Consider the following 25,618-nt stretch of genomic DNA (forward strand, 5'->3'; position numbering starts at 1 on the left):
AGAGAAAGAGAGAGAGAGAGGTGGTTAAGGTGGAAGCAGGGTTAAACAGATAGCACAAACAAATGCTGAATGAAACAAAAGTGTCAGTATAAAATTATTTTTCTCCTATTCTTTTGTCAAATCACCCCTCAAAAAAATCTCCCAAGCCTTTTGTCACTGTTTGGTTTACTTATCCCTGCCAAAGGCCCAAACAGCTTTCACCTTGCTTACATTTCATGACAGAGGCGAACTGATAAGCGTGATCTCTGCCTGTAAACAGCAGAGCTCTATTAATTATGGTTGGCAAAATCATCCTGGCAGAAGGAGCCAAGCAGTCTACAGTGAGGGCTGGAGCCAACAGACTGAGATGCCTCAGTACAGTGACCTATAACAATCTGCTCTATGACGTGTATAGATATACCTACAACATGAATATAAATATATATCATAGTCTATATTAATTAAAATATGTAAACTTTTTTTTTACTCATAATGAGTGAGATAAGCGCCGAGATGTGTGATGGGAAGGATATGGAAAGGGCTCGAAACATGTAAACACGAGGTGTTCTCGTTTGATTTCATGTATAATATCGCAAAAAAAATGTGTTTCTGCATTTCGCGCAAAGATTTTTCCAGACATCGTGATCTGAGGCAGTAGCTATCTCAAATCGTTCAAATATTTCCTGACGTTTACAGTGGAATTTTTGAACGTTTAATCCGCCGAAACAAAAAAATAAAAATAAAAATTGGAATGAGAGGTTAAAATAAGAAAATACAGGCACGTTATAAAAGCATGAGATTTAAAAAAAAAAAAAAAAAAAAAAAACACTTCACAAAGTTGTAGGCTATTAAAACGAACGTGACTACTGATTTGGACACTGAACAAGAACAGAAAAATCTAGCAGTTAATTTAAAACAATAAAAGAAGTTAGGATTTATAGGATAATATTTGTCTTCCCATCGAACAAATAAAGAACTTATTTAAATTAAAAACATTCAAGAAAACGTTCGTGGAAGACGAATTAAAAAGATTCTCCTTTTACATTTGCTACAGCACTCTGGAATGTCTTACATTTTATGCAAACAATTAAACTTTAAACAATACTTTTTTAAATAATTAAAAATTAAAATAACTAATTAGACACAAAATGCGAAAAAAAATTCCATATGTTAGGGAAAACGCCTTATAACGCACATTAGCTATTTAAACTATAAAGGCCTTCATCTTCATTTAACAATGAACTTCACAAAAACGTATCCTAATCATTTTTATATGCTATACAAAGCTAGTAAGACGTCGACACGACTAACCTAGATGAACAGAAAGCTTAATTTGCCGTCCTATAAGAAAATAAATAACACGGATTAATGCTTGAAGTAAAATGAAAGAAAAGATTCCGGCGTTCGGTACCGAGATGCATCATGTTTAGCCTACCATATCCATTACCATATTTATAACGCAAAATAATTAAAACAATATCTCTATTAGTATAATATTCAAAGCGAATTTTAAATAACATGCACTGTTAAAAAATATAACGCAATGTAGCAATATAATATCAAATGAAGACATTTAAACATCGAAAATAACAACACGTGAAATACTACTACAACACCAAAAGAAAAATCTAATTAACGAAAAACATTATGCATGTCAAACTACAGAGGAAATAAATTTTAAAAAATAATATTTTCGCCAAATTGTAATAGCCTACAGATCCAGAACGATAATGAAAATGCAACTCTTAAAAATGTATATCAAAATATACATCCTAAATATTCTATTCTCAAACGTATGAAATGACATTATTTCGGTTAAAAAGAAATTAAATAATAACAGGCATCTAATAAGAATAGCAGGAAAACCCCGCATATATCGCGAATAAACCTGTATCTTCTCCCTCCAAAGTGTAGGTGTGTTTCCACCAGAAGATTTGCTTGTGTATAAAAGCGGAGGATTAATTTGTCGTCAATAAACTGAAGGCAGTGACGATTCGAGCCGTGATTGGACGAGCTGCTCTCAAACCCTCCCTTTATAATTTCACAGGAGTGAGTTCGGAGTCTTAAACACACCAACACAGCTAGGACACACACTTAAGAGCACCCTGCACTTTCTAACCCTTGTTGCAAGCAGAGAAAAGACACCGCAAGTGGATACAAGAGGTTTGCTGAACTACTGATCCGTGCGTATGGACTTTTAATTGCTGACTTGCAAGGGGTTTGACTTTTTTTGGTCGCAATTGAAAAGAGAAGCCGATGATTTAACTGCCCGACTTTGTGCATGTGCTCCACGCACAAATAAAAAAGCAATTTTTTTTATTTCTTAATCCCTTTTTTTTCTCTAAATAGTCCACTTTCTTCTCTAAAATTGGCTCCTGTGCAAACTGCCGCGTTGGATCCCTCGGGTTACTGCGAGACTCCGGTGTACAACCCGGATCTCTGTCCAAATATGATCGCCGCCCAGGCCAAGCTGGTGTATCATCTCAATAAATACTACAACGAGAAATGCCAGTCTCGGAAGGCGGCCATCTCCAAGACCATCCGGGAGGTGTGCAAAGTGGTCTCAGATGTCCTGAAGGAGGTGGAGGTCCAGGAGCCCCGCTTTATCAGCTCCTTAAACGAAATGGATAACCGCTTCGAGGGGCTTGAGGTCATCTCCCCTACAGAATTCGAGGTGGTCCTGTATCTGAACCAGATGGGGGTCTTCAACTTCGTGGACGACGGCTCTCTGCCGGGCTGCGCCGTGCTCAAGCTAAGCGACGGGCGGAAGAGAAGCATGTCCCTCTGGGTCGAGTTCATCACGGCTTCGGGATACCTGTCCGCGCGCAAGATCCGCTCCAGGTTCCAGACGCTCGTGGCGCAGGCGGTGGATAAGTGCAGCTACAGGGACGTGGTTAAAATGATCGCGGACACCAGCGAGGTGAAATTGCGCATCAGAGACAGATACGTGGTTCAGATCACCCCCGCGTTCAAGTGCACCGGCATATGGCCGCGCAGCGCTGCCCACTGGCCGCTGCCGCACATCCCGTGGCCTGGTCCGAACCGGGTGGCAGAAGTCAAAGCCGAGGGTTTCAATCTCTTATCGAAGGAGTGTTACTCGTTGAACGGGAAGCAGAGCTCGGCGGAGAGCGACGCCTGGGTGTTGCAGTTCACCGAAGCGGAGAACCGCCTGCTCCTGGGAGGGTGCAGAAAGAAATGTCTGTCCCTGCTCAAGACGTTGCGCGACCGTCACCTTGAACTTCCCGGGCAGCCTCTCAACAACTACCACATGAAAACTCTCGTGTCTTACGAGTGCGAAAAACACCCGCGCGAGTCGGACTGGGACGAGAACTGCCTCGGGGATCGACTGAACGGGATTTTATTGCAACTCATTTCGTGCTTGCAGTGTAGGAGATGCCCCCATTATTTCCTGCCAAACCTAGACCTTTTCCAAGGAAAGCCACACTCGGCCCTTGAAAATGCTGCCAAACAGACTTGGCGACTGGCGAGAGAAATTCTAACCAACCCTAAAAGCCTGGAGAAAGTCTGAGGTAAAAAATACAAAATAAACGGCATGTTTGTGAATAGAAGGTCTGCCTGATCAAAGTTCTGAGGCCTAGACGATGCTAATCAGGAACTCTTCCACAAAATGGTCACTGTTGAAACCAACCCACGTTGTTTTTGTTGTAAAAAATATTTTAGCGAGCTCCGTTTAAAAATACTTCACGTGACATTACTGTCTTAAGGAGGGAGCAAATTGTATCAACAATCAAAATGAATGGTTACCTGTCAGTATTACTGTTTCTTTTCTTTTTACGAGCGACACGTTTTACCCAAACAAAGCTACGTGACAGAATACAACTTGTACATTTTATACTGTAAATAGACACATTTGTAGATTGTGAATCCGGTGGTCTGCAGTTGTGAATGTTGTTCTGTGACACGTAAATAGAAGTATAATTTCACCTGTTTTAACATTCGCTTGGATTATTTCTGAACAGAGAAAGAAGAAGAAAAAACATTTAGACCTGCATCAGCGATTTAATCTATTGTCAATGGCAAAATTATAAAGTTTACATTTTGATTGTACTATTTGTTACGTTCCTAAACATTCCATACTCATACTTGAATTCTTATTTAAAGTATATTCGACCGTTTTGTTTGTACCTTGCTTACATGATAAAAGGCTGAAATTGAGAATATATATATGAAAAAAAAAATAATGCACTTGAAATACACTGGAATATAACATTTTGTGATTTGATTTTTTATATCTGTCTCTGAGTTTATTTAAAGAGTTAATAAAAACAAATTAATATTTGTGTCCAAATAATGATTCATGATGCATAAATACTGCAGTGTAAGATTTTTGGGGATCTTTAAGCATCTGGATCTTCGGCATAAAAATGACACGATGTAGCCTGGTTCTTACAAAATAAAAAAAAGCGGGGGAAACACCAAAACAGAAAATAAGAAAGAACATTTCTTCCTGTGAACGGTGACTGTTGAAATCAGGACAAAGATGAACTGATATGCATTGCAGAAATGTGATAAAAATCTCTCATGACAGTTCTACACATCAGAAATGCACCCATTCGTTTATAAATGTTACAATAATGTCATTTTAACTTACAACTTTTTAGACTATATTTCCTTCACTCAATGTTTTCCATGCCTAATTCATGACAAAAATGAGGACTGCCGATTTACGCGATTATGAGTTTTAAACGCACAAGTTTTGGTTCATTTTACATAGGCTATATTTGTACATAAATCATCGTCATAACTGATATTTGGTCATGCATGCAGGTCTAGTAAAAACTAGCCTACATTTACATTTATGCATTTAGCAGACGCTTTTATCCAAAGCGACTTACATTGCATTCAAGTTACAGTTTTTACATTTTATCAGCTCTTGCTTTCCCTGGGAATCGAACCTATGACCTTGGCGTTGCTAGCGCCATGCTCCACTATTTGAGCTACAGGAAAGCCTGTAAATGTATTCTAAGCCTTTTAAAAACAAAATCAAGAATAGTGTTTGCGTTTGGCCTCACGGGGCATTCAAGGCATGGGCCTCGATTTAGAAAAAGGCTATTTTTAACGTATTAAATAATTGATGGTTTTAATAAAGCTGTAAGATTGTTAAACATTTTATGATATTTTATTTTATTCCAGTGCGATTCTGCTTGCTATTTTCACGCGCACACACTTGCAAATACATAACACAAATGCAACCTACTTTGGCATCGATGCGTCTGAAGGCTGGGTCATCTTCATCCACTTCAAAATAGATTTCCGTGGTAGTGATAGAGAGAGTCCCACGAGCTACAGTGACCGGGGCAATAAGCTGGGCCGGGGTGCTCAAAACAACAGGGCCTATAACAAGGAAATAGATTTTTATTTTCACAGGGGAAACAAATGTAGGCTCTCTCAAGGCAGTGACCAACAAACGATGCGTAATGCAAGTTAACAGCTGATGTACTTATACACAACCATTCACATACATTAAACAATTTGTGACATTTCTTTAGAATGTGTTTGTAATATTTTCAAGCGTGTCTTTTCGAATATAGTTTTGTAGACTTGGACACGATTGTGATCATGCGAAATCAATTTTACATAGTTTCTTCAAAATAATGTCGATTTACACCAAAAATAATTTAGTTTAGTAAAATGTTTTAGTTATATTTTGCTCTTATCGAATCAAAAGGTAAATATGATGCAGAGTTTTACGCAAACATGCGCATGAAAATGAAATGAGGAAATAAATTGTTAAAACGAATATTGTTACTGAAGCATTGGCTATATGGAATTATATCAAGACAAAAATCCCTTCAATTATTTTATTAGGTAAGCATTTCTATGAGGTCTAACGGCAATAACTTCACAGTCACTTTCTTTCATTATTTTTGCTACAAAACAAACCATATGTGAGTGACACGCATTTATGCGCTTCCTAATCAAATCAGTCGTTGAAATTCCCTTTTGATGATATGAAACCTGTAAAATTGACCTTACAAACATTATTAAAATATTTACAGACATTTAGAGACAGATGACTAGGATCTAAGTGCGCGCCCGCTCTCTCTCTCTCTCTCTCTCTCTGTAATTTTTCTTTTCTTTGACCAGTCCTCTGTCTTTTATTAGTTCACCCCTGTAGCAGCCCACGGGTCCGTCCTGGATGTGAGGAGAGGCTCTTGAAATTGGGATATTTATCGATCCCCCTGAACTCCAAAGAGCCACTTTAACGTCTCATCAATCTTAATCTGCTCTCCTCGGCCAATTATGCCCGATACTGTTGCAAGATTACAAGTGGATTTGGGTTTCAATTCCCAGAGCACTCCTTCACTGCTCTCCCCGACCGCTCGTAGAAACCAAAGCCGCTCTGCCTCCTCTTGTACCAGCTATAACGCCATTGCGCTTTCCAGTAAATATTACAAACGTGATCAGTTTTCAATTAGGTAGCCTATATTAAGATATTATGATAAAAACTATTTGTGTAGCAACAAAGCAGCACAATAAATAGAAGACTACTAGCCTGAAAATAAACGAAAAGCTACGATACCAAGATTTTACGCGAAATAAATGAATAAATGTTTTTGAGTAGACTGAATGAAAATTGAGTAACCGATGAATAAAACCACAAGTAGCCTATCCCCTTTACTGGCGCCAACTCAACAACTATTATTAAAAATAGCCTACTATGTTGTTAACAGAGGAAATAGGCCTACGCCATTTTTTAAATCAAATCTCACTTATGAGAAGTTATGTTGAACGAATAAACATTTTGTGCGATCGCAAATAATTTGACAAGGCAACATGGCTTCACCTGTGAAAAGCTAGTGAACCCTTTAATCCGAATCATGCCCCTCTCGTAACACGTTTAATAGAGAAAGAGGCAATGTAACATGGCCTAGCCTAGAGGGACACTTGTGAATCCAGACAATACAGCATTAATCCAATGCGCAGAGAGGATTAGCGCTAAAGTCTCAAGAGACCTTTAAAAAAATGGGATCAAACTAAAATACGTTCATATTACTTAATCAGAGCGATCAGGTTTCACATCTGTGACCGTTTCTCGATTGTGTAAGCTATAACCGTATGAACCACATATATTTAGCTATTTTTTTTTTATTATAAATATTAGTTATAGGCCTACTATACTATACTATAGTATAGCCTACGATATTCCCAAAAAATAATAAACAGGCTAACAAAATAAAAATGCAATTCGTAATAATAATAATAACGACTGTTCTTTGTCATTTTTCCCTTAAAGTCTATTTGATTAATTTGTGTTGGTGAAACAAAGGCATGCTGATGTTTTCTCTCTCTGTGTGCCACTTTCATACGAATATGAAAATAAGACAATTATTTTGTTTGATGGTACAAATATGAAATAGATCAATAGGCCAGTAAAGGAGATATAAGTGTAGCCTCCTGGTAAAATGTTAATATGGTGGTAATATCATGCTAATATGTAAACACACACACACACACACACACACATTTGTTTGAATTAAAATGTAAATTTTTTGGTATGAAAGAGAAAAAAAGTATTTCTTTGCATCACACCTATTCTGTCTATGTTTAGCTGTGGGTGTAAATACACTCATGACAGACCCTGTACTCGGATTGGCTGCAGGCGAACTGAGCCCCTCCCATTGGCTGTGAGAAGCCAGTTGTTGATTGGCCTGTTGTTTACATTGTGCTCATTAGCACTAGCATTAGCATGTAGGCCTGCTGTCAAAATAGAAACAGTGCACACACAGCATACTGACACAGATGGCACAGCTCTCCTTGTGGTGATGATACACAACTCAGATAACAGAGTAATAAAACATACACCCAATACAAGCACAAACACACATTTTTGAAACTAAATGCTGAGCAGGAAAAAAAAAGATTGTCACTAAAATAGGCCTACTTGTCGTGAGTCATATATACATAGTCTACTGAAAGAAACAAATTTGGGCCTTTTCATCCACAAATACTGCACAAACCAATAGTGGCACGTAGTTAAATGTTTACACTGATTATCAGGCTAGTTGCCTTTAAAATAATCAGTACTCTAAAGCATTTTAGCATTTCATTTTAAGTGATGGATACAAAATCAGTGCATTTGATGCTTAATATTAATCCTTTTGATGGTGCTCATTTAACATTTCAGGAATTTATAAGCCGTGCCAGAATTTATGATTGATTGCATTCCAGTAAAATTACTTTTAACATAGATGGTAGAAAAAGAACAGCAGGAACACACCAGTCTGCATTCCTGCTTTGCGAATTGGCTAACATTGGTGGGAACATATTAGAGGTAATTGAGGCAAACCTGATTTATATCTGAGTCAAAAAAGTAGAATGGCATGAAGAACTGCTTATAAATTGTGAATGAGTTTAAATAGGTTGTGTGCTGGGAGCTTTAATAACATGATTAGCTATGCATGCATACAACACTTCAGATAGTAAAGAAAATAAATAGATAAATTAGGGCATTGGATTTTCTACAGAGACATAAATATCTCACCACTCATTTTTAACCTTCAATGACTAATGAAGGTCTGCAAAGCGAGTGGAGGCATTGATTATTCAGGGTATTATTAATAACATGTCTGCTACACATTCACAATACATATATCATATATAACATCTTCCAACGTAGAGCTGATAAAAATCTAACAACGTTAACAAAGCACTGCTATCACTGAGACACAACCAGTCAGTAATAATTCTGTTATTATAGTTGCTTAGAATAATGGAAATCCAAGTGATTAAAAAAAAAAAAAGATTCCTACTTATAAAATAAAATAAGTGAATAGACATAATAATAAAATAGTGATTAGACAATTTTAGTTGCAAAGGAAAAATCATCAGACTATCATTATTAGCAGATTCAATTTTGGAAAAGGTATGTAACTATAAATAATGAACTCATCTATATTGATCTTGATTGCCTCCTGATTGTTGGATCATATTTGCTTTAATTCTATAATAATTATATTGAATTAATTTGATTCAATGTAATGATGGTGGTTTTGAAAGGGTTAATCTTAAAGGGTTAATAGCCAAACCTGCCTCTGGAAATAAAAACCCGGGGACAGAAACTTGCTGTGAGAAAAAAAAGAAAGAAGAGAAATACATATTTAAAATTTAGTTTTACCATAGACTTAAAAAAATAAATAAATAAACATTCAGCAGAAACAAAAATGTAACACTGTCCAGAGCAATACTTAACCCTACACACTGCCAGAAAAACATAAACACAGTCCTAACACAAAGTAACCACACTAACTACACTGGTCTGCCTCTAGATTGACAGGTAAGATATATTTATATATCTGTTCTATTTCAAATTCTGTCATTCTGACAAAATGCCACGCTTAAGCTATGTATAAATAAATAAATGCTACCAAATGTGGAACTATGCAGACATTTCAGATCAAGAGCCTCTGGCAGGACTTCTCTGTGCAGGTAAACCTACAGGTATGTTTGAATATGACTTTATAATTTCAAAAATATGTTTAATCCAAACTCATGTGGCACATAGAACCTTTAAACCTGATAACTGAAGGAAAGTGTCATGAAACTCATGTGTATGACTTATACATGCTGAATGGAGAACCGTCACCATGCAGATTGCACTGTGTATTGTGTATAGGTTGACTCACCAGCCAAGTTGTCCACCTCTTTCTCCTGCAGCAGACCGACAGCGTCATCGTCCCCCTCCAGCATCAGCTCTGTCTCAGGGCTCTGGCTGACCAACGGCTGGCCTCGGAAGCCCTTCCTCCCTCTCAGGAACTCGTCTTCCTCAGGGCCTGCAGAGAGGGTGATAAAAATGGACATTATTTGTATTTAAGCACATTTGAGAATCACAAGGCATACAAACACATTAAAAATACATATACAAATGCATACATTAAAAATTATACTGTGCAGTTTATCATATTATATTATAAATATATGGTAGGTTTATTATTATTATTTTTATGTTGTGATTTCTTGGCCAGATTTTTGTGTATCTTCAAATGAATCTTAGAAGGATTTGAGTCCACAGAAAATCAATAAGCCACGACAGATAAACAGATTATGGTCAAGCAACGTAGTAACTTGGTTTATTTATTTATTTTTAAAGGCCCGTTCACAAAAAAAAATATAATGATGAAGATAACTAAGAATAAATATATTCCTGTCATGACAACTCTCAGAGAGTTTAGCATGGTAATGTACATCATGACTATGTTAATGCGTTTGGCAGAATAGATCTGCTACACTGCTGCGGGAGCAAATGCCAAAACTTGCTACTCCAAATACATCCACATACATGCTGCTGTGAGCGTGTAAAAAAATACTGCTGTTGCACATATAACATATATATGAAATAACCCCTATATATAGCATACATGACATCACCCCTTAGCAGAACTATACAGGTGGAGCTGGGGAAGGTGGAGGTTGTCTGAAGCGTACAGCAACTGCTACAGCAAGCACTAGCCAAGTATTTGAATGTTGAGCAGTAAGCTCATTGGCTGCTGATATGAAAAGAAACCAATCATCTGCGCCATGTGAATAATTATGTAATTATATCAGATCGAGTTAGAACCTATCAGAACTGTGCCATCTAGAGTTTCATGAGAAAAAGTTTCTGAAAGTGATTCCAAAGAAATTGTTTCTCTGTTGGGTTATAGCTGTGGTGAGGAATCTGTTATTCTTTTAAATTTAGACAGATTTTTAAAACTAAATCTTTATCATTGTCGTTACAGTTAACGTCCTTATTGTGAACAGGCCTAAACACTTTATTTCTGGGACTACAGACCTTGCTATAGGAACAAACTCTCTCTGGAATGAGAATCAGCTATGTGTAACAAATTTTGTAACACTTTTTATTTCAAAATCCTGATTGGAACCACAGGCAAACTATAACGTTTGACTCTACACAGTTTAATTCTCCCTTAAAGAGACACATGATAAAGTACATGTAGACCCGTCTACATTTCGAAGTTCATTAGGCATAATGCGATCCGCTCTCTAAATCCGGACGGGAACGAGATTGAACCGACAACGCAATTAAGCGACTGCTGATATCACCAAAGCTCATCACGCAGCCTTATCAGAGGGAAAAAGAAAAATGATGCAAAAAAGTCTGTAGCCACCTTTTTTGTTATCGAACAAAAAAGATCATTCATCAGCTTTAATTACTAAAGAGAAAAATGGCAGTCAGGCCTGACACACGTCACTGCACACTGGATTCGTCTTGCATAAGGTCAGATTTGCCCGAGACACCAGAACATCAGAAGAGATTCTGTGGAGAACAAAAAGGGAAAAAGAAACGCTTATCAGAAATAGAAAGTGTCTGACACTCTTTTGACGTTTCTTTTTAGTGCAGCGTTTAAAATGTTCCCTACACTCCCGTGGGGTTCATGTACCTTGTCTCAAAGCGGTCACGTTCGAATGTTGTCAACACCACTACACAGACGAAGAAGGAAAAAGAGAAGGAGAGAGAGGGAAAAAAATAAAATAACATAGCTCTGCTCTGTCTCATATCTCAGGAGCTTTCATCAGAGCCAAGGAAGAAGTGGGACCGCATTTCGGAAATAGGGAGCGTGTAACATTTAGAGGCACAGAGCCAGCGAGCGGTCATGGATCAAAGCAGACGGAGGGAAACTTAAGACCGTAATTCTGTAAACCGTCATTACGCCTGCATTAAAGCAGGGAGAGCTGATGGAGCTGAGCTCCAGTCTTGACTGGCAAGATAAAGCTTAGGACTTCAGTGCAATGCAGACAAAATAAACCAGGCGGATTTTGACAAGAAAATGATCCTGAGCAAATGGGGAGAGTTTGAGGGGGAAAAAGTGAGTTTAAAAAAAGTATTTAGCTTTAGGATGTTTTACACAAGAAGGCCACAAGAAGGAAAACAAACCTGTGCATACATAAAGTCCCAGCAGACCTGGTCACTGCATATCGTCAGTTGCTGTATTTGTTGCTAACTTATAGACGTTTCTAGTTCTGGTAGCCCCTAGTAAGAGCTACAAACATCATTGATGCTAATATATCATTCCATGTTCACACCAAATCAATTTTATATCACTAAAAATGAACATTCTGGTGGAAAACAGGTTGAATGTTAATTAAACCACTGGATAATGCATCATATCAAAGAATAACATTAATCAATGTGTGCTCTTTGCCATTACGGCCACCCATCTGTGCCACCGGGCTATGTGTGTTCACAATTAATTTTCATTCATTCAAAACATAGATCAAAATGCATTTTTTAATGTTGTCCATGTATATGGTCACAAAATAAACATTTTCTGAAACAGTACTCATCATTCAGGATGTCAAAATTTTTTTTGAAAATTTTGAGAAATTTAGCATTATATCACCAAGGGATCTTCTGAAGTGAATGGGTGCCGTCAGAATGAGAGTCCAAGCAGCTGATAAAAATATAATGGACTCATTAAAACACATCTTGTGAAGTAAAAAGCTGTGCCTTTGTATATAAAAAACATCATTTATGCATTTTAACGTTAAACCATCGTTTCTGGCCAAAATACAGGTCCACAATGCATAATAACGCTGCCTCAGTGAAAAACTCCATCCCGTGTTTTCCTTTCACATCAAAATCCACCGGCACATTTGTTTAAATGTTTCGGACTGTTGTACGATCTGTGCATATTTCTCTCCTGATTCAGATTAGATGACTTCGTTATTAGAGAAATCAATATTATGGATAGAGGACTCGTATTTTAGCTGGGGAAAAAATTGGAAGATGAAAATCTCTTTTTGCTGGATTTGTTTAATACAAACATGCAGTCATGTTGTTGAATTTTGTGATGTTTTTATCAGCTGTTTGGACTCTCATTCTTATGGCACCCATTCACTGCAGGGCTGGTGATGTAATGCTTAATTTCTCCAAATCTGTTCCGATGAAGAAACAAACTGGCTCTGGGAGTAAAATTGCAGCAAATTTTCATTTTTGGGTGAACTATTCCTTTAAATCTTTCCCTGTGTTACTCTAACTATTATAAACATGCAGCACATAATGATATTGAGTAAAATAGTCTGATTTTATATTGAATGAATTACTGCATATTTTCGTTTATTCTGCATATCTTGGATACCTTTTTTCTACCAAACACACTGTAATGGATTCTACCATCAAAAAATACAAATGCAGTGCCGCCACATAAAGTTAAGTTAGGAACTTGGCTATAATTATGTTTCTACCTTTTGGAACATCCTTCACATCAGGAGCGCTATGAATCTTGCCTACAAAAGCTCACCAGCTTCTGGAACACAGTGATGCATGTTCCTATTTTGAGCAATGACACGGCTACAGAAGCTTGTAGAAGCCTGTTTTTTCTCTTAAATGGCAAGCCTTTGATAGAAAGCCTACATGGCCACATATATGAGATATCTAGTAACACAGATGATCATTTGTCAGTCTTAGGAATGAGACTTGATGGGAACTCGAGATCGCTACAACTCAGACTCGAAAGAACCCCTCGCTTGTATTGTCAACCACCTCGTTTATTGGCACCCCCGAAGCTCGCTCACTGGACTCCTGTGAGCCATCACGGCCAACATTGAGGCTATTCAAGCCCAGCACGGCTTACCCGCTCTGCCATCAGAGGGTTTATGTTACCCAGGGCACAAATTTGGCATGACGCAGCAGGGCTGAGAAAGACCAGGTGATGGCTGGTCTGCCAGTCGTGGTGGGACTTGAATGATGTTCTTCGCTAAAAGCTTGTATCTGATCCATACAGCTGGGGGACGGGAAGCTGTCATTGACTGACTGACATACATGTAGAATAACAAACAAATCAAAATGTGCTGAAGTAGATGTAGCTCTAAACTTATATCCAATGACTAGCACAATATGATGAAAACCAAATATTTGAAGTGGGCTCAAAATAGCTCCTTCAGCGGCGCAAAACTGTTACTTGATGAGTAACTCTGGGTTTTGAAGGCTTCGAAAAAGGAAGGAAAAAAGGCTCTAGTTTGCAATTCAATTCTGTCATTCCATCACTATGTGACTTCTTCAACACACTGATCTCTTTACTTGGCCTTTTCTTTCAAAAGTCACATCAAATGAAAAACTGTGCATAGCTTGTGGCAAAAGGAATTTTACAGTTTGTGAGAGCAGCTCCCAAGGTGGAAATATTTAAGTGCTCGGTAGTTTTACTGTTCAAGCTTTTTCAGGCTTCAAACAGGCCTTCATTTAGTCAGTTATTGTTGCTCAGAGTCCATGTTTAATTTATGGTTGGAGCTCTAGAGAGTATTTGCCTTGCACTTTTATTGCCCCACTTGAGTCATGCGCACTTATAGCCTTAAATGAAAGAGCCAAAAATTTAGGGGAAAAAAATTATATATATATATATAGACAATGACACAATATTCCATTTAAGCAGTAATTGCATCTGATGTATCTTTCCATTCTGAGATTGACAGATGAAATGCCTTTTGTAAAAATACACAATGTACTAAGACGGAAAAAGGGATTGTGGGATGTGTAGATGTATGTCTCTGCAGTTGACTGATATATAATAACTCAAACAAAATGTTGCACATGTGCCATAAGTGCATTCGCACACAAACAAAGTGGCAAAGTGGGCTTGCTGCGCTCAGATCAAACGACAGGAATTCTGCAGTCAGCTTTGGAAAAAGGAACCCAACTTCGTAAAGCGAAACCGGAGAACCATGCAAAGTTTTTTTTATGGTTTTACTCATGTGAGAAGCATTTGGTATCACACATACAGACCCAATATGGCTGATTACAAGGCCCACATGGAATCTATATGCACAGAATTTCACAGACAGCTCTGCAGATTTAGAATTAGAACGCCTGTGCGTTTAACTATTTAGGCTAATTTGATTAGACTTTCACATGCTAATTAAAGGAAACTTTGCTGAGACAATAAATCCTGCAATAGCGCTGCATTTTGCCTTTGAACTCACAGATTACTTCTTTAAAGTAACTAGTAAAGTAACACATTACTTCTAAATTTACAAGAAAATAGTTACTTTTTTCCCCATTTATTGACTGACACCTTTTCTGTCATGCATTACTTTTCATAAAACTAAGTAACGTAATTAGTTGCTTTTTTATGACGTAACACAATATTGTAATCCATTACTTTTAAAAGTAACTTTCCCCAACTCTTGACATAAGTATACCAAAACTCATCAATTCACTGGTTAATGATGAATTGAACAGCGCTGCATTTTGACTTTGAACTTGCAGCACTTACATTTATTGAGTTTAATGATAACATTAGGTTTTATCATAGTTCCTGTTTTTCCGTCCCAACATTTAAGACCTTTTAAAATTACCTTTTAAAATATTATGACTTTTGTTATGCCATATAGGATATTTAAGACTTTTTATGACCTTACATTTGAATGCAAGGCATTTTAAGAACCTGTGGGGATGTTATGGTCAGGCACTTACAATGGAAGTGAATGGGGAATGTTTTAAAAGCACTTATTTATTTTCAGTTGTCTTTTTTTACAGTTATTTCATAGTTTTAGGTGTTGTCATGACAATAAAAACTGAACAGGTTAGCAAGCAATTTATTTTCACTCTAAAATCACGTTAACATGCACACTGTTTATGCCTTGTGGTTATACAATGTAAATAGTGAGTATTTTATCGTTTACGTCTTGGCCCCAAGTACAGCCATTGTAAGCTTCTCACATTTCTGCTTTTCTTAATGCAAACAGAGGGACAAGTCAGCATTATTTTTTGTGGTAATCAACATTGTTTGTTGATTTACCTCTATTGAACTTATATTGAATTATCACACCTCTCTTACTTCCACCTTTCTTCTTGCTCTTTCACTCTTTCTCTTATAACAAGCTATAAAGATCTCTGTCCAGAGGGGTTCATTGGGTCAGGGCAGAGCTGCTCACCTGAAAATGAGACTGCAAGGACACTCGGAGGTAGAACAGGCTGTTAAAGAGCAGGATCAATATTAACCTGACTTCCATTTCATGCTTGCCCAATTCCAATCAGCTAACAATATACTCGGCCACTCGTGAATAAGGGGGAAGGTACAGTAACAAATCCTGAGACCCGCATGTAACACGCTCACTATTTTGTCAGCATGGCTAATAGACTAACTGAGCCGTTTTAAAGCAAAGTTTCCCACAAACATATGCAAAGGTACCTGGGAATGAGGCACAGAGCAGTACGGTTTATCAAATGCTTATTCAACATAGTCAGCCGTTTGAGGTCCCATTAAATTCAGGCCATTCCTCTATTTTCAGTGATTGAAGATTGTATTACAGCCACAGAAAATACATTAAATTACTATGAATCAAATATAATGATGTTGTTCCTAGGGCAGTTAGAACATTTTTCCAATGAACCTGAGGCATATTTCATGTCCACCCATGTCATTTCGCACAAGAAGAAATTTGAAATATTACTTAAACACGCGTACGTTCTAATGCAGACAAGCTCTATGAAAATATGTCATTGTGAATAAAAACGAGCCCTATATGCAGTGACTGCTATTAACCGCCAGTGTTCTGACATTTGAGAGTGGTCATTTTTCAATCTCTTTGGTTTCTGGCAAAAATAATGGATACTTATATGCACCCTTAACAGTTAATTCTTTCAAAACATCTACGTTAACTCCACGTACCTCGACCGCCAGTCACAAAAGCAGCTGTAAACCTCCACTACTGCCAGTTCAGCAAAGCACAGAGTTACTGATTTATATACCTTATGCAATGTACATATGTGCAGAGTTACATATTAGGACTTTCATTCTAGTGAAAAAAAGAGTGCTTTTAAATACAATGGACTGAATAATAAAAAAAAGGACATTATTACATAAAATATAAAAATATATTTTATTTTATTTATTAAACATATACTGCATTATTTTTTTATTTTAATTTATTAAAGTCCATTACATTTATAAGCTTGTATTTATCTTAAAAGCTTAGCACTGTTCTGCTGGTTTATGTAAACAGTCCCTCCGTTTCTATAAAACCCATCTAGAGAAGTCTTTCTTTGCTCTCCCTCTCTCTCGGTCTCTCTCTATGGCATTGTGGGGGCAACATCTGACTACAGGCAATCCCTTTCACATGACAATCTTATGCATTATTCCACTCATTAAGGACTGGGAGAAGCCTGGGGACCTCAACAAGTCCTCAATCACAGCGGCCCCAGACACTAGACCACAGGTCCACAGAGACACACTGACAACTTACCAAGGACAGGCAGAAAAAGAAGCCGGGCCAGAGGAATACTGTAGCGGTGCGAGCTTCTGAAGAAATGTATGAGATATACTGGGTAATACGTTTGAAAGACAGTGTGGATTTGATATGGTGGCAAAATGAATTAGTGGGGGAAAAAAGTCTGTTGTGACATGAGCAGGGGCCACCTGCAGGTCAAGGAACAGCTGGCATGTGTATGTACGAGTGTGCATGTGTGTGTTCTGGCTCTGACACACAGGCCATCTGACATGGCCTCAAAACAGTTGGGCACAAAGGGCCAGACATGTAGATAGATACAATATTACTGCATAACAAGTCACAGAACGCACTTTGAAATGACATAAGCAGTGTTGGGTGTAACACGAGTAATCAGATTACTTTTTCAAGTACAACCCAAATTCCGGAAATGTTGTGACTTATTTAAATTTCAATTTAAATTTTCAACTAAAAGACTTTCAAATCACACGAGCCTATATTTTATTCACAATAGAACATAGATAACATCATAAATGTTTAAACTGAGAAATTTTACAATTTTATGCACAAAATGAGCTCATTTCAAATTTGATGCCTGCTACAGGACAATTGTGGAATTTGGGTTGTAACTACTAAAGTAATGCATTACTTTTTACTAAAGTAATGAGTTATTTTTTCAAATAAGTAACACAAGGTACTTTGTTTTCTCATTTATTGACTGACACATCTTATGTAATGCATTACTTTCCATAAAACGTAACTAAGTAACAATCATTTACTAACACAATATTGTAATCAATTACTTTTAAAAGTAACTTTCCCCAACACTGGACATATCCATACCAAAATTCATCAATTCACTGGTTAATGTAAGATGTTTTAACCACAAAGTATTGTCCATAATCAAAGTGCATCATTTCATTACATTAGAAAGTGCAATCTATTGTCATCCCAGGTGGCCATTAGCAGCATTTTAGCCAAACATGCTGTCAAAAAACACTCTCATATGCCTCTACCCATAGTATGAGCTAATACCAAGGGTTCAATTGTGGATTTTTTAAATAAATGGGCTTATTTTGCTTGCCTCCTTGTAAGTTTCCCCATGTGTAATGGAAATAGTTACAGTAACTATTCTGTGCACAAGAGAGAAGTCGCCACATTGTACTTGAGAATCAATAGATTTGCCCTTGTTCGGTTAATACACTCCCCCTCGTATCTTCAATTTGATGCCTGGAGGAGAAGCGCCCGCAGTGGTTAATAGTATTGAACCGTTTCTCTTTTAAAGCCTCTGTTGCGAGACACAGAGCCAAATCGACAGCCGTGCGGTGGGCAACGCTGCAAGATCAAACGGGTCAATGAGGAAAAATATTTGAGTGCAAAAGGCAGAAACAGTAAAAAAAAAAAAAAAAAAGAGCACAGCACGCAGTTTTCCTCTCAACAATGTGTGCTTTTAGAATATAAAAACCTGCCATAAAGCCCTCTTGCCATGTTCAATTGACAAGGCTCATAAATATACAACCTATAAAGCTGACAACAAACTGTTTCTCAGCTCCGAGAATATTAGTTGCGTCCAAGAGTTGATTCTAATTCGCATATGTGTATCCCATTTGGTGAACAATGATGTCATTGTATGAAATGAACGCAATTTAGGGATAATGAGCTAGACTGACAGAGTCCAGCAACATTTTTGATTGGCTGTTGGCAGAATTACTGACCATAGTCCTCCAGCGATTTGCACGTGATGTCCAAGTGGGTGGAGCCAAAAGGGTTTCGGACGAATCTCCGCCTCCTCCGGAGGTCATCCTCCCAGTAATCCAGACGCCAGAAGTCATGCAGCTGACTGGAAAAGGGGAAAAGACTGGAACTCCTGTTAGGAATCAGAAAAAAAAAACATGTTGGAAAGCTAAAATTAAACAAATGAAAGCACTGAATATCATTTTATATGGTGAAACAAGCCCTGCTATCTACAGGACACATCATACTTTGGCACATTAATACATTATTATTCATTATTCATTTATTCAAATGAAAATTCATAATAATATTAAGAAGTGGGAAAAATTGACATGAAAAGTTGGAATTGTGACAAAAAGCCAAGATTATGAGATACTAAGATCTTTTTATGAGCTAAAAAGTCAGACCTATGACACACTAGGTCTTAATTATGACATAAAAAGTTGGAATTATGACTAAAAAATACACGAGTTATAATTATAAAATAAAACGTCTTAATTATGGCCTACTACACATTATGAGATAGAAGTCTAAATTATGACATAAATCATAATTATGAGATAAAAGTCAAGCTTGTGACACTATGCATTAACAATGAGATAAATGTACAAATCATAACATGAAAAGGTGAAATTTTGTCATGAAAAGGTGAATGATTAAATAACGAAAGAGTGAAATTATACTATACTAAAATATACTAAGACACAAGAATGAGATAGAAAGCTGGTATGATATTATAATCAATATTATAAGACAAAATGTCCTAATTATGAAATAAAAGTCATTACATAATAACAATTACTCGCATAGTTTCGACCTTGTCATAATTAAAAAATTTTGTCAAAATGAAGACTCAGTGTGTCATAATTCGGACTGTTTATCTTATAATAATGACTTAGTAATCGTGACTCACAACTTTTTATGGCATAATTAGGGTTTAGCAAAGCATGTTTTTTTATTTCTTTCATGTGGGAGAAATGGGCTTCCACAGACACACACAAAGAAAGCACTTAAATTTATATAGCAGTGTAATACTCTACATACAATGCTACAGAGAATTGCATTTTGGAGGGCACCCAAACCAAAGGTTACACATGAGGAAGACTAAATGATATCTGGTAAAACATAGCTAATTCATGAAGTTCATTAGAGCTCCAGAAACCCAGACACGCTTTTGCACGAGAACTCCTCGGGCACAAAACAGCAGCCGCGGCTCTCCAGCGCACAAATAAATAACAGCAAGTCCCATTAACAAATACTGTATCAAATTACAAGTATAAATGGTGTTGCTTGCCTTCTTTTTACTGTGTTTTTTAACAAGTCTTGTAAATCAGAGGTAGGACCCTCTATGCAGCCGGAGAGGGGTTTTAATGATGCTGGGGTCTCACCATAGCCACACCCCAGGCCAATAAAACAGGGACCCCCTCCCTCTTCACATGTGCAGCTGTGATTAAAATAACGTGCTGAAATATTCATTGAAATGATTCCCAGGGCCCTGGAAGCAAGCTGCAGAAAATTGCGTTTTTATTCATTATTGATAACAGTGAATTAGAGGCCGTATAAAAGAAAAAATGAGAGGCCGAGAAAAAAGGGGAGCATGGGGAATGAGAGGGAAACGGCTCCAGCATGTGGTAACCATCTTTGTAAATGATTATTCCAACATTAGCAGGGACCTGGGCTAATTTTATTGCTTGCAGCTAATGCAAACCATTAAGGGCAGGGACCAGCATCAGGTTACTAAGTGCAGCTCGTTCCGAGCGCGCTCGGGCTGGAGATGTTTCAAAGGCTTTAAAATGGAGTGAGAGAGAGAGGGAAAGGAAAAAGCACAGAAAAGAAAAGCAGGCCAGCACCGAATAATACTGCTGCTAATTTACTCCAAAGAGGATTTAGAGAGTGATGATTGGTGTAATTGGGGGATAGATGACAGCATGGTATGGGACAATCAACAAATTCCACATGTGGTTTGTCTTCATTACCAGCTACTCATGGGGAAATATACCATCCACTTTGAGCCATATAATAATTTCCATCAAAAACGATGACACCAGTCATTAGTCTATGTTCCTATCTTACAAACAGAGGTTAAAGGACTATCTGGTGGAATCTTGGACAAAAAATTAATTGATTTGTGCAGAATTTGTAGGGGAGAAAGGACTAATTCAGACAAATATTAAAATTCTGTCATCACATACTTGCTCTAATTTTTTTTTTTCAAATATGTATGCTTTTAATTTTTTTTTTAGCATTGTGCAGCTTTGTATTTCACCAGACCAAATTATGACATTTTGATTAAAAATGACAAGGATAAAAAATAAATAAAAATGCAGAACATACAGAATCATTCAAAATAAGATCTATAACATGCATTTAGAAAATAGATGAATGAATTTCATGTTGACCTTTAGAGCTGAAAAGGAGGGGACGATTAGTTTAAATAAATATTACAAATATTTTCAATAAAAGATTTATCTTTTAAAATGTTTTACATTTTATAGTAATTGTATAAAATTACTGCATTTTAGTTGTGATTTTTATCAAAATTGTTAAAATGTTAAAAAACAAACATATGACTTATTTTATTTTCATCTCTCAACAAAATATTTTATATATAAACATTTATTTATTTATATTAAATGAGTAAATCCATACAAAAAGCTGTGAAAAAAATAAATAAAATCTTTGTTTGCCCACCATTAATAGTAGTTCACCCATTTCTATATAACAATAGAAGCCAACATTCTCACTTGAACATAAGGCAGAGCCATTCCATTAAAAAACCTCAGATTTATAGAGGTGTTTGCCCAAAGCTATGGATTGGATTGAATGGGCCTCTCTCCACTCTGCCATAATATTGAGGCAGTCTAAACAGATTAAAGTGTTACAGCAGGATCACATCACAAAAGCTGCTCCTTGTTGCGTGAATATTATATCTACAAATGTCAAGAAATCAGGAGGCTCGAGGGACTAAGCCGAGCTCTGACAGCAACACGAGTGCTCGCTCTCAGTTTAACATCAATCAAGAATGTGTGTGTATGTGTAGGAAACAAAGCCTGTTTGCATACATTAGAGGCATGCCAAAAGTTCATCACTCGCCGGGGTATGAAAAGCAAAGCGTTGTGTCTGGGGCTTGTCTGTTGTCAGTCTTATGCCTCGAGAGCCAGACAGAGATGTCAAGAGGCGGAAGGGCCAAAGTCACATAAATGACATTGTAAATGCAAGATTACAGCGTGAAAAAAATTTAAATCCCACCGAGGCAACCAGGCGATTACCATTTAAGATTATAACATCACATAAGAAATCCATGCGCGTACACTTTGAAGATTTCCGAGTTTCCCCTCCCACGGCATAAATGATGATTTTGATTTGGTTTGACAGTGGTATTTCGGCTGTGTACAGCAATTCCGATGAAAGCCCAAACATTTTCGTTTTCTTCTTAATATGGGGATTAGACAAGCACGCGGTATTACAATGAACGATAAACCGAAGGGTGCTTGATGATACCGTTTACATTTCTTCACCCACTCTTTCCCCTAAAGCATATGCTTTTACTTTGCTGGTGGTTTCCGCAGGATTGGATGAGGGTCCAGTGATACGTTAAACCCTGCGGTCAACATATAGAGCCGGATTTAGTCAGTGCCAAAATTGCCATGACGTGAGTTTCCTCACCCAGGGTGGTCCAGCTCAAAAGAGAGGTCTTCTTCCCACAGGGGCATTATGAACGTATACTGTACTCTTTTACAACTTATTTTATTCCATGAAATATATTACAGCAGTCCTTCTGAAGAGCAGCAGGTTATATTTAAGGAATATGACACGAGTATGAGAGCTGAATGTGTGTAAAGTTAATGTTCAATTTGTTTAAATAATATTGTCTGTTTCTTTGTCTATTTTTGCTCCGCCGATGAAAATAGCTTTAGAATTCACAGAATGTCTTTTTGCGTTTAAGAATGTCTGACGCAGGACAGTCAAATTGGAAAAAACGGAAGGCTTCAAGAAATAATTTGAACTTGAGCGCAGTGTTTTTAGAATAATCTATATTATGCTGCGACAAAGAGCACTACGAAATTATTCATTTCAAAAAGAATAAAGAATTGTAAGGGCAGAAAGGAAGAACATAAAGGTCTGAATTTTTTTTGAATCTGCAGAACAACAACAATACGGGATCAGTTGTGTAGTGAATATTCAAACCCTGTCACCTGGCTTTATTTTGCATTTTCTCATTGCACAATAACAATGTCCAAATCACACTCCTTGATAATGCATTATGTTTCTAGAATGCAGATACAGAACACATATTAGCAGTAATGTATTAATGCATCAAAATGGATCTTACACATTTCTATCTATCCATCAGCGCTTATGGAACTCCACTCATCCAATCAAGTTTGACCGGAACTAACAGAGCAATATCACATCGCAATTGTATTGTTGTCCAGGAGTCTTTATTGGAAAATAAAAGCTGTGTCTAATTTACTACTTAATTGTGTTATATCTCAAAACTATATTCTCGCTGGTCTTCACATTAAGGAGTGGATCCTGATAGCCGTTACATCTGAATGGTAATCACTCACTAGAATGTGCTTCCGACACGCTCGACTTTACCAATCGCACAGCTCATGATGACAGGCATAAAGGATGGTGGAGGGCCGGCCCTCCTCGAAAGCGGCTCAAATTTATTAGTCACATCGGCCATCAATCACCCAAATGGATTTCCAACTGCATTTTAAAAGCTAATTTTCCTGCACTGATAACCAAAACTATCAGCCGACCAGAGTGCCAGTCATTATTTACTACTGCTTTGGGGTCTTATTTTTTTTTTCTAAATGCATCACAAAAGATGGTGTAAAAAACTGTGTATCCCCCCTCTCCCTTCCACACATTAAAAAACACTCTCAGGGAGTGAGAGAACAAGATTTAGGACCCTTGTGTCCATAGGGCATGTGTTGTTTGTGAAAGGCTGTAAAAAATTGACAGCCATGATTCAGTCTAAAATGGCAAAATGGGAAATAAAGGAAAGTCTAACAATTTAATCTTAAAAAATATATATAGCTATATGTTTTTGTTTGGAAAGCCCGGCTGCAGATATGATCTATTGGGCTTTTACACTGGTATTGTGGGGGATCATGGGATGGCCGGTTCATGAGATGGATTACCCTGTTACCGTGCTGCTCTGCAGGGCTTGAGCGGTCAAAACAAGTGGACCTTCAGTGTACATCTCCAAAGATTCAGTGGGAGGATTCAGTGGTGCAACTGTTCTGTCTAGACACCTCTTTGACCACCTCTGAGTCTCTGAGCAGAGTCTTTCTGAATAAGGCGTTGTTCACACAAGACTGGCAAAAAAACACATGAAATCCCAATCTTAATCCAAACCGCATTTGAAGGAGGTTTGAAATTGTTTCAGAACTGTCACGTTTGACTTTTTTTCATTACTATTATTATTTTTGGCATTTGTGCCACATATACAATGTGCATTAATGTCTCGTTCCCCACACAGTCCCTAGCTGGGTTTCCATCAAAAGTTCAGAATTTAATTTATGCGCAAAATTGGAATATCGCATAAAATATTTGCTAATAATCGTTTAAATCCGACGAGTCAAAGAGAACAACATTTTCTGATAAACCGGCACTAAATATCATTAAGAAAAGTAGGAGAAGCCACTAAAAATAATAATTTTCATTTATAATAAATTACTTGCACCTCAGATCGAGCAGATGAAACACAATAAATGCGGTCATTGCTTTCGGAGGTGGATGCCTAATTCTAGTTATAAATAATATTTCTACAATAATTCTAGAGAAATATTTTGACGACAGAATTTCTTGAACATTTAAGAATGACCATAACAAAATTTCAGATGCTGTGTAACAAGATCCGTCCGCTGGTTAGTTAGGTTATGCCGTCCCGTAGCGCAGTCACATGACTTTTTTGATGCGCATGGAGGAATTTATTCGGCAAATACGTTTCCATCACTCCATCTCCAATTATTCGCATTAATCCTTTTCCGCACAAGTCAAAGATCGTAAAAACGTTTTTGTGAATTAAGGGATTTTTTTATTTATTTGTTTTTTGCCATTTCTATCACTTGTTTCTGATGTGATGAACATTTCAAAACTTTCTTATAAGCAGCTATGGATACAGTATATGCATGAATGTCTGTTTTAAGTGTATAATAATAATCATAATAATAAGAAATAGGGCTTTCAATCAATAAAAATATTTAAATAAATTGCAATACGCCAATTACTCTAAATTAAAAACGTAATTGCATATATGAATATTCATTTGTTGATAATGCAGATAATTCAAATACATTATTGTGGCACACAAAACACTGGTAGTCATTACAAAAAGAGGATTATGTCCAATGATATATAAATAAAACATACCATATTTTGACACGAAAGCAAATCACTGGCAAACAGTTCACAATCCATTTTGTGTTTGTGAGTCTGTCTGTGCTGTTTTTAATTTATTGGTCTATGTACACATACAGAATGATGGCTTTGGCTGGGGCCATGTTAAATTGCCATGTTAAATTGACAGCTCTAGAGAAGAATACAGTCATGATCACGGTCATTGAGGTCATTGAGGATTATCTAGAAATCACGTCACTACAGATAGTCTCTTGTTGCGGCATATAAGAGAAAGGGAATGGCAGGGAAATTCAATAAGGCACCATTATGTTCTCATTAAATGCATCCATTGGAGACATAAATGGAG

General features: G+C 37.2%; 2 protein-coding genes across 3 annotated transcripts in view; one reads left to right on the top strand and one right to left on the bottom strand.

Moving 5' to 3' along the window:
• LOC306851657 (neurobeachin-like) overlaps positions 1 to 25,618 on the bottom strand; it is a gene marked incomplete at its 5' end in the record, with an annotated part of 296,026 nt that overhangs the window by 90,031 nt on the left and 180,377 nt on the right. Inside the window, 4 exons of one of the 2 annotated variants that reach the window (XM_079388063.1) lie at positions 5,198 to 5,334; positions 9,034 to 9,066; positions 9,627 to 9,773; positions 18,879 to 19,003. In XM_079388063.1, the coding sequence (XP_079244189.1) occupies positions 5,198 to 5,334; positions 9,034 to 9,066; positions 9,627 to 9,773; positions 18,879 to 19,003 (442 nt within the window). The remainder of the gene's footprint in view (positions 1 to 5,197; positions 5,335 to 9,033; positions 9,067 to 9,626; positions 9,774 to 18,878; positions 19,004 to 25,618) is intronic. The other variant, XM_079388064.1, reaches the window with a different exon arrangement.
• LOC306851658 (putative nucleotidyltransferase MAB21L1) lies at positions 2,076 to 5,096 on the top strand. Its single transcript, XM_079388065.1, has one exon. It carries the CDS (start codon positions 2,429 to 2,431, stop codon positions 3,506 to 3,508), a length of 1,080 nt encoding a protein of 359 aa, XP_079244191.1. The 5' UTR covers positions 2,076 to 2,428; the 3' UTR covers positions 3,509 to 5,096.

The sequence above is a fragment of the Barbus barbus genome, assembly GCF_936440315.1.
Source record: "Barbus barbus genome assembly, chromosome: 31".
NCBI classification, from domain to species: domain Eukaryota; kingdom Metazoa; phylum Chordata; class Actinopteri; order Cypriniformes; family Cyprinidae; genus Barbus; species Barbus barbus.